Raw genomic sequence first — 16,381 nt, 5'->3', positions numbered from 1 at the left:
GTGTTACCCCAGAGTCCTGGCCAAATTTTCCATTGGCCTTTACCAATCATGGCCTCCATATAATCTCCATCTATGAATTGGCATAATTACTCTGTTCTCCTCTTCACTGAGAGCTGATGTGTGATGAGTGTTCTGGCGCACTATGGCTGCCGTCGCAGCATTCAGGTGGATGCTGCACGTTGGTGGTGGTGGAGAGGAGTCCCCATTACCTGTAAAGCGCTTTGAGTGGAGTGTCTAGAAAAGCATTATATAAGTGTAAGCAATTTTTAATTATTACACTTGTAAGTGCGGACCTTCACACAAAACCTAGTAGTTCCCACAGTTCCCACATGAATCATCAAGTGACAACATACTGAAATAAAAAATCCCATCTGCAAGGGAAAAAAATCCTGAATAACACAACATTATCTCATCTCTAAAGATACTTAAAATAGTGTGTGGTGCACAGATGGAGATATATATTCTGACCTTATGTAAAAACATCTCTAAGATACTAAATCATTCTGATAGTATTCCTAAACATTTTGCTCTAAACTAGTATCTGGTTTACAATCTAACATATTGTCAGTTTCCCAGGAGAATGGCAATTTCTAACTGATATGTAAAGAAATTATTTTTGTTTATTACTACAATTGTTACAGCAGTTTACAAAATACATCATACTACATCAAAAACACAAGAAGCTTTCAGAGTGCAGACTTCTTCAGTAAAATATTTCTTCTTCATTGCCAAATTCATTTTATAATTATAACTACATTTTTATTTTTTATATTTGAAAGAACTGTTACAACAATTGTAAATATATTGTTTCATATTATAATATAATATATGAGTGGTATTTGAGTCTAATTATTAATGTTTTTTTTTTGTTTTGAAACAACACAAAATGCACAGAATACAAAAAAGCTATGTCAGTGGTAGAATGACAGCTGCTACAGAACAACTACTGAAGATTATTTCCATAAGCATAGACTGTGTAACCAGGACCACTCAAACTTGCAAAAACAGCCTGATGCCGGAATGGAGGCTCCGACTTGAAGAAGATGAAGGGTTTTATTCTGGAATTCATTCAGTTTTCACTAGCTAAAACTTCTGAATGATGTCCTCTGTGCACTTTGTAACACTCATGCAAAGCAAAAATGGATATAATGAATACTATTGTACAAGTCAATTTAATAAAGCATGTTTTCTATTACATTTGCTGACTAACAGGTGATGCAGATATCCAGATACAGTACTAATTTCACCAAACCTAGCTTTTAAGTAACAAGTGAGGTATCAGGTTAACCATTTTAAGAGCACTGGATAATACGTTATTACACTGTGGATGGTGCAGTATTTCACCATGTGTTTATGATGTGGCTTGGATACACTCTCAATGTAAACACCACTAACAGTTGAAAATGAATGTTGGCGTTCCTGAGTCTGCAACAGAGGAACAATGGGCACATAATCACTGAAAGACAAGTAGGAAGATATAGTTTTCCTGGTCCTTCAGTTAAAGAAGTGAAGAGTTAATATCGTTTTGTTATTTGTCAAGTAATTAACTCCAATCATCACATAAAGGTATACTTTTAGTTTTGTTCCAAATGAAGCCAGATTTTCTGCAAAGGACAAGTGAAAAAATAAAATAAAAATGGAAATACCCATCACAATCACAAATAACATAAAAGCAATAAAATCTATTTTTAATTTAACTTATTGCAAGTGCAAAATAAGTACAAATACTTATCACAGATCCGACTCAAACCTAACTAACTTAACATCTGTTGAAACCATACACCATCTTCTTTGACCCTACTGTCCTTAATCCTTGCCATCACCACGAAGGCTCCAGAAGCCACTGGTGCTGAATCTGCTAATTGATCCATTTGACACTTTTATGTTTTCAAGATCAGCCCTACTTTAAAGGTATGTTGTTTGAAGGCTGCCAAACACATGGATGAATGCAGTCCAAATAATGCCGAACGTTCATATTACAAAGTGTTTGTAGTCAGAACTAGCCTGAAAAATATTACCACTGTCCATCAGAAATTAATTACAGCCTCCTTGAATTCTGATGAATTTGCCTTTAACAGCTTTCAGCAGATGCCAATAGAGGCTGGTGAAGTAATCTGATATTGATCTGTTATCCTCGATAATCCAATGCCTTTGATCAGCATTTGCAATATCTAACAACTTGTGCTCGACCTTTTCATTGCAACTTATACTTTTTGTGATTTATTTATACCCATTAAAGTTTTCCTTTTAATCCCTCATACACATATAAATTCATCCAGCTGAGAGTGAATGAACAAGTTTCTATATAGCTTTTTTTAACAACTCAGGGAAATCCGTTTTAATACGTGTGCTAGCCAGATTCAGGTGGCATATGGTTGAAGAAAACATAACAACTGCACACTAAACTTGAATGGACAAAAATAAGTTTTAAGTAGCTGTTAATAATGGCTTACAAAACATGATACGAGTAGCTTAGTGGTTTGGGCTCTGGGCAGTAGTTCAAAAGATTTTCAGTTTGATTCTTCTGGCACAGCAAAGCATTCCTGCCCAATCAAACACAGCTGGGAATTTTTACCATGGGGACAAACTGGAAGTCCATGCCCTGTGGGGTTCACAAATGCTAATTAAAAATTAGATCCTATTTTAGAAAGACACTCAGCAATGAGCAGTAGGAAATCAATATCAGACATGACTGAACAATGTTCTGGAAACAACTATGTTAAAATACCAATGTCCAGTGAATAAATTACAACTCATCCACAAATCCTAGCTGAACTTCTCCCACAGCAACTTTCCTTCAATGAATAAACGTGTCATATTTTCCTTTGATTGGTGGATTGTTCCACATTACTCATTTTCTCATAAATGTTGCCTACGCCTGAATATAGGCTTTCATAAAATCTGAAACCATACAGCAGCCACATAATACCTGAATGATATTTCTACTGTGGATTGCCTCATGACAGGTCAAACTGTTTTACAAATTGCTTTCTTCTCTGCAAGTTTTTTTAGTTCACAGAAGACTACCAAAAACAGATGAAATTCCATGTAATTTCTGCTCCATTGTATGATTTTTATTTTAAACACACTACTTCATTCAGATCATTCTCATATGAAATCTGTTTAATATTAAAAAGAACTACAGCAGAAACAAATGTGTCTTCATTTTTCCATATATATATTAAAAAAACATTTTACCCAGCTATTTATTTAAATAATTTACATAATGCATATACAGTACAATGTAAGCATTTACTACGGGTATCTTAAAGGTAAACCGTTTGCCAAATATGAAACAAATGTATTTTTACCTATTATGAATTCTTTTAACAGATATAGGCATGCCAGGATTTCCCAATGTGGTTTTATTTTTATTTGACACATCCTAAATCATTTTTTAAAATATTTACTCAATGTCCTCATTCCAAACAGTGTACATATAAATCAGTGTTCGTATAATTCATACATGACAAGCAGAGACACAGACCAATTGAAATGAGATATTAAGATTATTCCTGATGACAGCACTGTGCAGTACATTTATTTTTCCTGCAGAAACATAGATTTTAAGTCACAAGATAATTCCAAGAATGTAATTTAGTTTACTAGCCCTACATAAACAGTCCATTAAAACAGTTAATTGAACCTATTGGACTCCTAATGCACAATACCAAATGCTTTAAAATTGTACAATTGTGAGTAGGAAAAATTCAAACTGGTTCCATGAAGCATTCATCATTCCACATCTGGCTTTTTCTGGGCCTTTTTCAATAGTGGCCTATTAGGTTTCACAATTACCCTTAAGATGGTTCACCTGATGTACTGCGCCCTCTACAACGATGGTGCCAATTATTCCTTCCAATTGGCAGATAAATTCTACTCATATGTGATAAGAGATAATAAGATAAAATAACAGGGTTTCAACCTTAAACAATGTTATACTCTCACTCTAGTATAGTCTCCTAGTTGCTCAGTTCAAACTGAAGTCACACCTGTTCAATATGGCTTTCCTCTAATTTGCTAATTTTTGTATACAAATTAAACTAGTTTCTTTTTAAAATTGTTTCTTTTTCTAATATGATGAACAGATTGATACATTCAGCCATGCTTTGTCCTGTCTTCTATAACCTGGCTATCACAGGCTGTCTATAGATGTTTCAGCTATGAACCAATTGTTAATTATCCTTTTGTTTATCATTCATGTTACCATATCTGTGAAAGTCATGTTGGTTGGGTTTCCCCCCCAAAAAAAAACCTGTGGTCTATTATCATGTGCCCATCTCTTGCTTTAACCTTATGTTAAGTCTTCTGCAAAATGATATATACAGTACATAGTTAAAATAAAATAGAGTATTCAAACAGCTACTAAAATATCAATAGATGGCAGGATCCCATATCTAGCTCATCATGTAGTAATATTAATGTCACTTCAAACACTGCATGGGAACAAGTGTTCACTCACAATCTGATTTAGTTGTCTATAAAGTCCAAAATGAGGAGTTGAATAAAGCCAACTTGGATTTGATTAATTACAACACTGTCTTGTAAAGAAGAAAAATTCATTAAACCCACAACCATTGTCGACCCTGGGTATAGCACAAAACATTTTTCACACTTCTTACATCAAGTAATAGTCTGTAGCTTATTTTAATTATTATACACAGTTTGTTGCTTTTGCTGACATTTAACGTCTTCCCATTAAAGGTTTGATTTAACTGTGAACTTAAAAAATGTGTATACATCATTTGTAATTCAGCAAAATGGCACATCATTGGATACTTAAAATACTGTTACAGCTTTAGATGACTGAGAAGTGTCTCTTAGATTTTAGATAATGTGACACTTGGCAAAGTAAGCACTTCTAGCTTCATGGCAGGGAGGATGTTTGTTAAGTTGTGGGGGTCCCTTGATCAGAAACCATTGTAAAGTTTACATTAGTATACCTGTGTAAGTTGTGGGTTAATGATTGTCAATGAGGAGTTCAGAAACACACATTATAAGATCACATTTAGAATACAGAGGGAACACGAAGAACAAGGAAGAGGAGAGACAAGAGTCTGGAGGAGTTGGGACTTAAAGCTTGCACCAGAATAGAGCCGCTACTTCATAATCATCCAAACAAAACCTGACTGGAGCTAAGTATTTAAACCTTGCTAGAGAGATCTTGCTATTCTGTGTTTCTTGGGAATTTGGGTTTCCTGGTTAAAAGATACCTCGGTTAGAAACGTCTTTCCTCCTTAGGGTGCAGGCCTCTGTAGGCATTAAGAGTTTCATACATATTACTCCTCTCACCAAAGCTGTGTCAGAGAACATAGAATTAACGTGCCTCTAATTAAACCAGCCACTCAGGTATATTCTAGAGAAATCACTTACAAGTTACAACTATCATACTATCAAATCTTCTGGTGGTATACTTGGGTATGCACACAAAGAAAAGAAACAAAAAGAGCTTGGACATTATCTAAAATTGTAGGACACCACACTTATATCAAACACTATTGGAATAGGTGTATATTTTTTATGCTGGATATGTGTATTATTACTAATAATCTTATTCTTTAATTCTGTCATTACAAAAACAGAATGTCTCTTTAATCATGCTGGGAACATCTCTTTGTCAGCATTTTATAAACTTATTTGCTGTTTAAAGTTTTGACAATATCATATTGGCCAAATTCAAAGTCTGAATTTTCATATTAAAGTCTTTCAGTTTAAGGACTGAATGTTTTAAAGGCCTGTCTCACGGCATCCTGGTAAATATTTAGTCATGTATTCCATTTATCTAATTTAGCAACATTAGTGGTGGTGTTTTCTGGTGGTGCCCTACATGAAAACAAGGTCTAACAGGGCATGTACTGATTATTGTAGAACATTATGTCCATTAATTTTATGGGTTTCATTAACAAGACATCCATCCATCTGGGAGTCACTGGGAGAAAACCAGTGCACCCATAGGAAACCATGTGAACACAGGGAGAACATAAAAACTCCATGCAGATAGCATCCCTGGAATTGAACCTAGGCCCCCAGCCCTGCAAGGCAGCAATGCTGAAGACTAATTTGCCATCATGCAGCCCCTTTAACAAGACATTTTCAGAATTAATATCCTTTTTACAAAAAGCCTTGTCAAAAGAAGGCAGCAAAAATCTAAACCATGAAACATCAACTCATACACCACAATATCAAAATTCAAATTATACTAATATCAATAGCCTAACTTCTTTAACGATCTCGGAACTTTATTGTCTGAATGAATCTGTTTTACCCTCTGCATCACCTGAAAGAGAAAAGTGTCAGTGAAGTTCTTTTAGCAAATTCAATCCATTATGACATGGATTGAATAGGTTTTTACCACTGCTTGAATTCATTATGCAGGTTAAAGCACTGTGACACACAGTATGAACTTTCCAGAAACACCAGGTAAAAACAATGGTGTATTTCTGTATCATAATCAATTACTGGCATAAAATAGATCAGTTTCTTTTCACTCTGCTCTTGACACAAATATTTTAGGCTGAAGTAAAAAGCCAATTTATGACTTTGTAGTTTGATTCTGCACTAAAAATCCTGCGTATCATCAATTCAAATCTTTGTCCTTCAAACCAATGTTCCACCTAGACAAGAATATGAAGTATTTCCAAGCCAGTACATCTTAATATTTTAAAATACTATGAAACATAAATAACACATAAATAACATCATACTGTCTATATAGGATATAATCATATCAACCAGTACGATTTATAAAGAAAATAGGCTCTAGAACAGAAACCCAAGGAGCAGTTTTGGTTATATCTATGCTCTCTGTGCTCCCATGGCCAAATCATATTGAAGTAATCCCAATTTTCATAAACATCCCCACATTTTTGTTTTTTAAATGAAAAGAATGTAATGGTTTGTAATATTTTTACTATTTTAAAAGTTATATTATATGACCAGCTCTACCTGTAAGGGACTCTACATGTAAGCAATTTTTACACAAATAATTTAAATAGAGATGGCAACTGTAATTTCTGAAAATCAAAAATACTGTAGGTTTTCCTTCAGATATCAGAAACCAGCCTGCAGTCATGCACTTCAACCATACCATCATCTTTGTGCAATTATACTGAAACACCAAAAGCCCATGACTTCATTTAAAAAGCTATCTACCTTAGGATGGATCAAAATACCCTTTGAGATGGGTACAATTGAATAAAACAAGGAATCCTTAATATTAATATTAAAAGTATGTAGCACATACTCCTTAACAGACTATTTAACATAAACAAGTGTTTAAAACTAAAAAAAAAATGTACTAGTGGGAATCTGGATGTGACTATATTCCTGTAATCTTTGCTAAATATTTTTTTAGAAAGATAAAATTCTAATTTATAACCTTGCTTGCCAGAGACACATCAACCAATTTTGTAGGGCATTATAGAAAGACTATTGATACGCTTAATAAAAAACATGACTGTGTAGCTAATTTTTCATGTATTTCATACAGAAATGTAAAAGATTGTAATTAATTTAATATCCAGCTATCAATTTGGGATCACAGTGGGAATATTGTTCTACAAGTAAATCATTGATACCAATCACCTTAGGTAAACAGACAATTTAATTGAGGTATCTACTATAACGACTTTGAGATTTATGCATGCAATGTTTCTTACGCTTCACTAAAATCAAAGCCTTCCATTGGCAGAGAAGCTAGTAAAGATGAATGCTTGTAGGAAATAGGGGCTTGCTTTTGTTTTCTTCTAATCCCACATAGTTCTCACATCACCATCTGTTTGCTGGGTACAACACATATCACAGAAACCAACTTAACTGTTTCAGTCCAGGCAACTAAAACTTCACAAGCATGGTTATGCACATTTATAGTTTAACTATATAGCACTGAATGTAATTTTTCTGTGTTTGAGAGATATTTTTACAATATTGCATTTACAAAAAGATTTAAGATCTTTCAGATACTGATTGCTACTGAATTAAAACAAAATTTTAATTTTGTTAATTCAGACAGTCCCAGAACCTACATGTCATGCTGTATGTGATGCAGTGACTGTGAACTCTACTTTATTGTCTTCATTTTTTTGCCCATAGTTATGTACCAATATACTATGGGAGTAATTAACATCACCTTCTTATATAAATAAGAATAAATGCATACATGCAATATTTTTTTCTGAATATATTCCAAAACAAGAAAATAGGAATGCTAGGCCTTCTAAATTCAGCTCTCAAAAGTATATATTATAATCCCACACATTTAAAAGCAAAACAAATGAATTAACTTCTAAAATGTCTAAAACTTCTGTACCTTTATATCATTAATAATCTCTATCCTTTCAGAACGCTTCAAAGTTTAACATTCTGTGAACTGTTTTAGAAAAGAGCTGTTTTTAAGATGCAAGCTAAACTCCTAAAAGGTGCCAGATATCAACAAAAGATTTACAGCCAGTAAAGGCTGCAAGGGCATCTTGCATCATGCTTGTTTCAAGTGTTCTTTTCTCTTTTCCTTTGAGGTATCAAAACCAAGCTACTTGGTCTCACCCATCCCCCTGCATTCCGAAACCAACAGATTTTGTTTATACAGAGGTGTCTGTTTAAATACAATAAGAAAGGATCTACAGCTAAGGCTTAAAAAGAAAACAAGCCATGTATTAGCAGTGTGGGGTTTTTACTTATTTGTGCACTTTTGATGAGCTGAACTGCTTTGAAAGCAAGGGTTTCTGCTTTCAGAATCCTTGTTTATATATTTCCTTCCTGAGAAAAAGACATAAATCTGTAAGATCGATCAAGATTGCCTTAAAGTAAAGCATTAAGGAAATAAGGATTACACATTATTCTTTCAATTTGTTGTGGGTGGGTGCAAACATTTCTTCCAGAAAGATGGGTAAAGATGGGATTTTTGTAGCTGCAGCAGGTAAGAGTCACCTTTAGTATATTTGAAATAAAGCTGATAATAATAGTAATATGAACTGTCTGTTTTTAAAAAGTAGTTTTGCCATAATATGTAAAGATTAAAAGGAAAAAAGTTAAACAAGTCCATTATTTGTGCACTTACAGTGTGCACCTAAGGTAATACAGTACATTCTTACAGAAAATAAAATGACTCTAAAAATCCTATTAAAAAATCTGTGGTGGAAAACAATACAACATTACATTATAATAGGCAATTTGGTTGAACAGCTTTAGGTGTTAGATGGTTAAAATGGTCCACCGATATAAACTTTGGGTAAACTCTGAATGTATGCAACTTCGATTTGATTTTACTTAGTTATTTTTTACTACAGGGAATCTGTTTTGTATGAAGCTATTAGTTTGTCTGGGTTTAAAGGGAGCAGTTCACAGTATTTGTGTTTGTGATTCACAATCAAGTGGGGCGCTCCCCGCATTAGCAGGAAAATTTAAGACCAAATTCAACTTCAATCCCAGTGACCCCCAGAAGTCGGGGTTGACAGGATATGGCCCTGAAAAGACTTGCAGTGTTCTGAGAGAGCTACAGAACGTAATCTCTGTCTCTGCTGGTTTGTTAGTGTGGATGATGGATTACAGAGCAGCACACCAGACCGAGGTCTCACCATCTCTGTTGCCTGCACATGCACCTTCACTCACCCCAAACCAATTCAAACACACTGCTAATACTAGCTATTGTTAGGCCTCATTAATATTCCTGCATTTCCAGATAAAGGCAAAATGAGGGGGGTATAAGGTCTGCAGGGGGTGGGACCACATGTCAGTTATTACTGAATCCCTGGAAAAATACTTATCTTTAAGTAAATATATTTATATCTATCTCCTTTTTTTACACAAATGCTGATCTACAGCAAGAAACTTGCCTGAAAATAATTTAAAATAAAATGCAAATTGTGACATCTAAATACTAAAATTCTGATGCAGAATAAAAAGTGTAAAAATGTAAACACAATTCAGGGGTATTAGACTAGAAAAGACTCCTAGCAAGGAGAAAGATTTGAAAATCTATTTTTTGTGACTATGTAATAAAGGAGAATTAGAAACTTACTTAGGACTAGAATATAAAATTAAACCACTACCTCAAGTATTCTATAGTACATTATTATGATAAAGATTTTACATTTTATAATAATAATGAAGCCGATATGCAATGGGTTTTAATATTACTGTAAATTAATCTGCAGACATTCAACATCTATCAGGCTGTAATGTAGGTCAGGACTGCAAAGTACTTGATCTATCATTCTGAAAATGACACATTCTACAGCTTAGTGTCAAATCTGAGTTCATCTGCATTTGATGCAGCATTTGGTATTAGTTCCTTGAGAAGATAACTAAAAAATGTTTTTCCCTGTAAATTAGTGACATACTTTGCATTTTTGGAACATAAAGAAGAATATCCTATTTTTTTTTATTTTTTTTTATTTTAACAGTCTCGCTCACTTCAACTTCCACATTTGATAAAAGAGTGAAGGACAGTACCATGTTATATCTTAGATTTTTTTCACAAATATTTTAAGTATTCAATGCTGGAATACTTAATGAAAAAATAGGGAACCAATTCTCTACAGCTGGTATATGTCGAGTTGTTTTCACATCTAAAATTCAACTTTATCAGAAATTCAACAGCTAAAGAAAGTTTTAAAGTTACTTTATTTTTAGTTTTCTTCTGATGTTCTCTGAAACCAGAAATCTTGAAGGCTCCCACGCGGCCAAACAAAGCCCAACAAGGAACTGGCTCAGTCACAAAGGTTGTCTGCTGAGACATGGAAGCTGCAGCAATGTGCATTATTGAGAGTGGATGTTCATTAAACAGCCTTTTTATTGTGCCAGTTTAAATGCCTCTTTATGTTCTTTGCCCATTCCCTTATCAATAGAAAAAAAACACACCAGGAACTGCGTAAAGGGGCATTCTTAGAAATGCAGCATACACAAGTCAAGACAGAATCATCCCATATTAGTGAAAGCACAAAAATAAAAGAAATGTGAAAGTTATTAAAGTACAGAGGGATGACAATAATTCTGACAATAATGCTATTTCACATCCCGACACAAACTTTTTAAATTTATATTTATTTACACAGTCACTAAGAATTTACATAGCGAGTGTCATGCACTAAATCTTGAGTTTCAAAGAGAAAACAGGGTGTGGGATCCAAAGCTTGCATGTGTACCAGTCTTTGTTCTATTAAAATGAAAATTACCGACTGCTGAGCTGCAGTCGTATTTGTAAGTCACATTTCCAATCAGTGTTATTTTGGATTGCAACTTGTAACAGATATAATTCTCAGATAATTAACTGGAGGAAAGTAAAATGAGAAAATAAACTTCTTATGCTGTATTACACAAACACAAAAAAATGAAAACAAAAAGTAATTAAAATCCCTTACCACATGGCTAAAATGCAAGAAACGTGCACTGTTCATATGATGGCATATGATTTAGGCATGTCTAATTCAATATTATTTCTTTACTTTGATTATTAAGTGGATATTTATTTATGAGATCTAATGTCCTCATTGGATTCCTACTTCAAAGTTTATGGCATTATTATAAAATATTCATTTCCATATAGACTAGCTCTCTATGTGTGTGATAGGTAATGAACATCTTAGTTGTTGATACCATAAAATAATTTTCCTCTTATTCTGGTGTTCCTTCACTATTTTATTTTCTATCATATTATCAGCTACATTATTTTCCTGCTGTATACTTCACCATCTGTGATTTTTTTTCTTTTCACTAGTGACATTGTCAGGTGTAAGCTTCATAGAACACAAATCTGCAGACTCATTTTTGCTTTTATGTTTTCTTTACTCTTGACAATCAAAATGTTTGCTCAAGTAACCAAAAAAGCACATTACATCTTTGCACTCCAAGTCAGATACTGTATTTGCAGGAACTCTTCCAGGTACTCTAAAATAACAATTTCCAATAGTGAAAACAACAAAAGTGACAGCAGAAATTCCCGTACTTCGTTAGACTGATTTAGAAATAACTGTAGTCTCATTGGAAAATAAATCAGTAGCAAACTGGCTAAAACGTAATCCACAAGGATTTGTGTCTTAGCTACATAATACTACATTCTGGTAAATCACTGTGCTCACCCTTGTCTCTGGATGCAAGTAAAGTCAACTCAGGCAATATACAACTAGCACTTACTGGTCTATGAGACTGCCTGGCTCTCTTCCAGTACACAGATCCTTCTGATGCTTTCAAGACTCACACAAGCTTCTCTGCTAGAAAAACATCTACTAGGTTTGAGATTTCATTTTTGTAACATTTTGCAATTGCTCCTGTTCCACCTGACAGGGAATGGAAGTACCACCCATACCCTTGAGGTTCAGCACACAAACAATAATAAAATAAATATATACACTATATATAAATACACCTGTACCTCCTTTTATAAACATAATTTGTTCCCAGAAACCCTTTCGTATAGCAAACGAAAAATTATTTTCCATTATTTCTTATGGGGAAAAATTACAATCTGTTCTGGACCCCAAAAATGTCACCTATACGTCTACATTTTTCACCAAAAATGACAAAAGAAACAATAACTAACATTCATACTGTGGTTTGTGTTTTTAGTAAAAAAAATAACTGCTTACCTAGTTAGACATTATTAATCATACCTAAGTACAGTTCTGTACAGTACCCAATGCACAATTTGTTCTTGGCATCACTCCTATTAAATTTCCATTAAACGAACATTCATATAAATAAGTACAGGTGTATATAATCTATCTTAACTCTTTGGAGCGTCATTCCACAGCTTTTTACAAAATAAAGACATACCTGCTGTAGTACAAAAACTATTCTATTACTCACCATTAACACAAATTCATTTCATTTTGTTACAATAAAATTATTTTATTATTTTGTAATATAGGTTATATACTTTGCTCACAAAAATGATAATGGGAATATTTTGGATTTAAAGAACACAGTTTTGTGTTGACCCAATGGATGTTATGTTTTTTGTTACACAAAATGTCTGAAAGAACTAGCATTTAATAAACCCCATGTGACACCTTGTTGTAATTTTAGCTTGTTGTGTTTACTACAGTATATATAATATATATATAACTATGACAGTAGAAGGGCAGCCCATAATTCCTAAAACAGTTGGCTCAAAGAAACACTAGAAATATCATTTACCTGTATGACTCCTTATGTGCACTCTCAAGGTTCCATTACTTGCAAACTTCTGGCCGCAGTAGGGGCAAATTTTTTCTTTTTCCCCAGTGTGTGTCTGTAATGTAATGAAAGCAATATTGTGAAGAAAGAGAAGATTAGTCATATTAAATAAACATAAAGACAATGCATTTGAAACAGATTAAGCACACTTTCATCCTACACATTTTTCATTAGGGTACACTTTCACTTTGCTCAGGTACTTATAGTATTATATTTCTTTCGACTGCCACACAAAATAGGCAATTATACAGCAACCCATTCCATGTACAATCATATCCTTGCCTCTTTCTGTCTCTGAAAGCAGCTCAAAAGACACTGCCACAGATCCATCAAGTATTGTCTTGAGAAATGATTATCTCCAGGATTAAATCTAAAGTAATTTGTTGTCTACTTCAGCTGCATAAGAAAATTGTTTTTTCAGCACAGAACCCTTGAAGTGTGAGTTCTGTTTTCTTTTATAATCCTCCTCTTCTAAGAACTTCCTTCATAACACACTAGTGACATAGAAAGTGTCTTAATGTTATTAATACTCCAAGCTTTGATTAGGCATAGACTCCAATAAAAAAAGTTATTCAGCAGATACAGTAATGCATGTAGCTGTCTGCTGGTCCAAAAGAGAAGTCACTTTAGTTTAGAAGAAAGTGACCACAAGGGAGCGGAGTCCAGAGCTCTCACTGAATGGGAGATTGGCATAGCCAGCTGTAAAAGCCTCTTCAGAAGATGTTGGAGCCTTTTCAACAGTGAGCAGCTCTGGTGCAGACAGGAAATTTATGACCAATGCACAGAAAAAAAAGGCTTTTGCCTTACCAGGATCTCTTTTACTGTAACTGTTATGTGAACTAATAGAAATAATATTCATTTTTATTATCACAACATATGCACTGTATGTACTGGTGTACATTTTAAGACAAATGCTTACTTCAAATTTAAATTAAATATGTCTAACAGATAAATCCCATGTACATTTTGTCACTGACTTTTTCATTCTATTGGTTAAGAATGTATTAACCTTGATATAAATAATGTTGTTTGCTGGTGATCACATTAAATTCACAGATTTCAACAGAAATACACAATGTGTTAGTTTTGTAATATTTGAGTAGTTTTGTGATCTTATAATGGAGGCTGAACCGTGCATGAAGCAGAAGTGTCTGAACAATAGATGGAACATACAGATCTGAATTCCACGTTTTAATGCAAAAAATACATACTGTAGATGAGAAAGTGGTTTAATATCAATCTGATGTATAAGTAAAAAAAATGCATAAAAATAATATGAACTGCTAGCAGTAGGTATTTCTGAGGAATGGAAGTAAATGAGATCTATTATTTCTATAATTACACTATAGTGAATGAGGAAATGAGTTTAAAATTATAAATTAATACCATATGTGGTTAAAAATAGGCTACTGACATTCATTTAATTATCTCAAGGTTCCTCTCATATGGTGATTCTAAAATGCTTTCAGATAAACTTTACAGCATTTACAGTATATTTGTAGCTACAATACAAAAACATTTTGAATGTACTGTATGTGAATAAAGCAATACAAAACAACAAAGTATTTTTTTCATTATTATATATTAAGAACACTTCTGTTATTTAAAAACTAATGGCAAGGACATATGGGTATTCGCTTAAGTTCCATGCCAGTTTCAACATAGATAAAGAGGAAGGTAAGAGGATCATAGAAAAGGCAGACTGTTGAAAGTAGTTCAGAGTCAACAACTTCTCTCAGTAGAAATATAGGTTATATGTCTAAAACGTCATTGAGTAAACCATGGTTTTAGTATGAAAACTAGTATGAAAACTTACTTCTACTGTAATATCTGACAAAAGTACAAAAGTATTGAGGATCATTTTTATCTTTAACTTGTAAAGCATTTACCCCCTCAGCAGCGATTCCCAAATAGTGTGGTGGTTTTTGGCCACACTCCAAACACCCACTGGCTTCTAAGTGGAGACCACCAAATGCATTTCAGTATAAAACTGAGATGTATTTAAACCCAGAGGGAATGTAAATTCTAATCACCTACAGTACCTCCCTGCAGTAGATGCATTTTTGTATCTAGTGGTCTAAGGAGTTTGTTATAGACAGAACTAAAAAAGACCATGGTTAGAACTTGTGTAAGATAGATAAATCTTCCCTGTACTGTAATAATGAGTATGAGTAACATTTAATTTACATTTGGGAAGTGACATGTTGATGATAATAAATACCCCAGCGTGAACACTTAAAACTTATTTATAAATGTTAAGTGACAGTTTAATACTTTATATTACAACAATACAGAAATACTGCCCCATGAAGATATTCCTTAATTCATAACCACCATTGGGTGATCTGTTACATGAGTATTTGAAAACAATACACATGTTAAGCAGCTGTAGTTTATTACTTTTTCTTTTTTTAATGGTTGTAAAAATGAAAGCTAAATCACTCGTTCATTTTAACACCATTAAAGGATATACTTTGTTCTGAAGAATGTTATGTGTCTGCTATACTGGAAAACTACAATTGAAACTCATCCATACCATGCTGACACATGAGACAAAGTACTATATAAACGCAGTACATAACACTTGAAAATGTCTTGTTAAGCTCTTCTAATCAAATAATAACATAAAAACTTCCCAAATACAAAACTTTAGAAACAGAATAATATATTTATCTGGAATTACTCAGTCATCATCTTGGGTGTTGGAAAGTGATAAAATAACGTCTGTTTCACACATGCTTAAATATAATTCACAGAAAATACTTTGAATAAAATGCATCAGAAAGGCTGGAAACAGATTTCATTCAAAAGGCAAGAGAAATTAAATAAAACCTGCCATACTACATTATTATTATCCATCCTTCAATTTTCTAGCCACTACATCCAGTTTGGGGTCACAGGGTAGCCAGAGTCTATCCCAGCACACAAGGGGCACAAGGTGGGACAGGACAGGACCCTAAGCGGGATGCCAGTCCATGGCAGGGACACACACACGACACAAATACAGTCACTCTTACACTCACACCAGGGCCAATTTTCCCAGAAGCTAATTAAACAACCAGAATGTTTTTTGGACTGTGGGAGGAAACACGAGCACCTGGAGGGAACCCACATAAACATGGGGAGATCATACAAACTCCACGCAGACAGCACCTCAAGAATTGAACCACTGCACCACTATTCCACCCTCTTATTTCTTCATCTACAGATC

General features: G+C 33.9%; 1 protein-coding gene across 3 annotated transcripts in view; it reads right to left on the bottom strand.

The window, feature by feature from the left end:
* Nucleotides 1–16,381, bottom strand: part of prdm5 (PR domain containing 5) — an 80,143-nt gene that overhangs the window by 26,837 nt on the left and 36,925 nt on the right. For all 3 annotated transcript variants that reach the window (XM_015344760.2, XM_015344761.2, XM_015344763.2), the window contains one exon: nt 13,132–13,225. In XM_015344760.2, the coding sequence (XP_015200246.1) occupies nt 13,132–13,225 (94 nt within the window). The remainder of the gene's footprint in view (nt 1–13,131; nt 13,226–16,381) is intronic.

The sequence above is a fragment of the Lepisosteus oculatus genome, chromosome 1 (assembly GCF_040954835.1).
Source record: "Lepisosteus oculatus isolate fLepOcu1 chromosome 1, fLepOcu1.hap2, whole genome shotgun sequence".
Taxonomy (NCBI): Eukaryota; Metazoa; Chordata; class Actinopteri; order Semionotiformes; family Lepisosteidae; genus Lepisosteus; species Lepisosteus oculatus.
The sequence above is the reverse complement of the archived record's forward strand: the minus strand, read 5'-3'. Positions and strand labels throughout refer to the sequence as shown.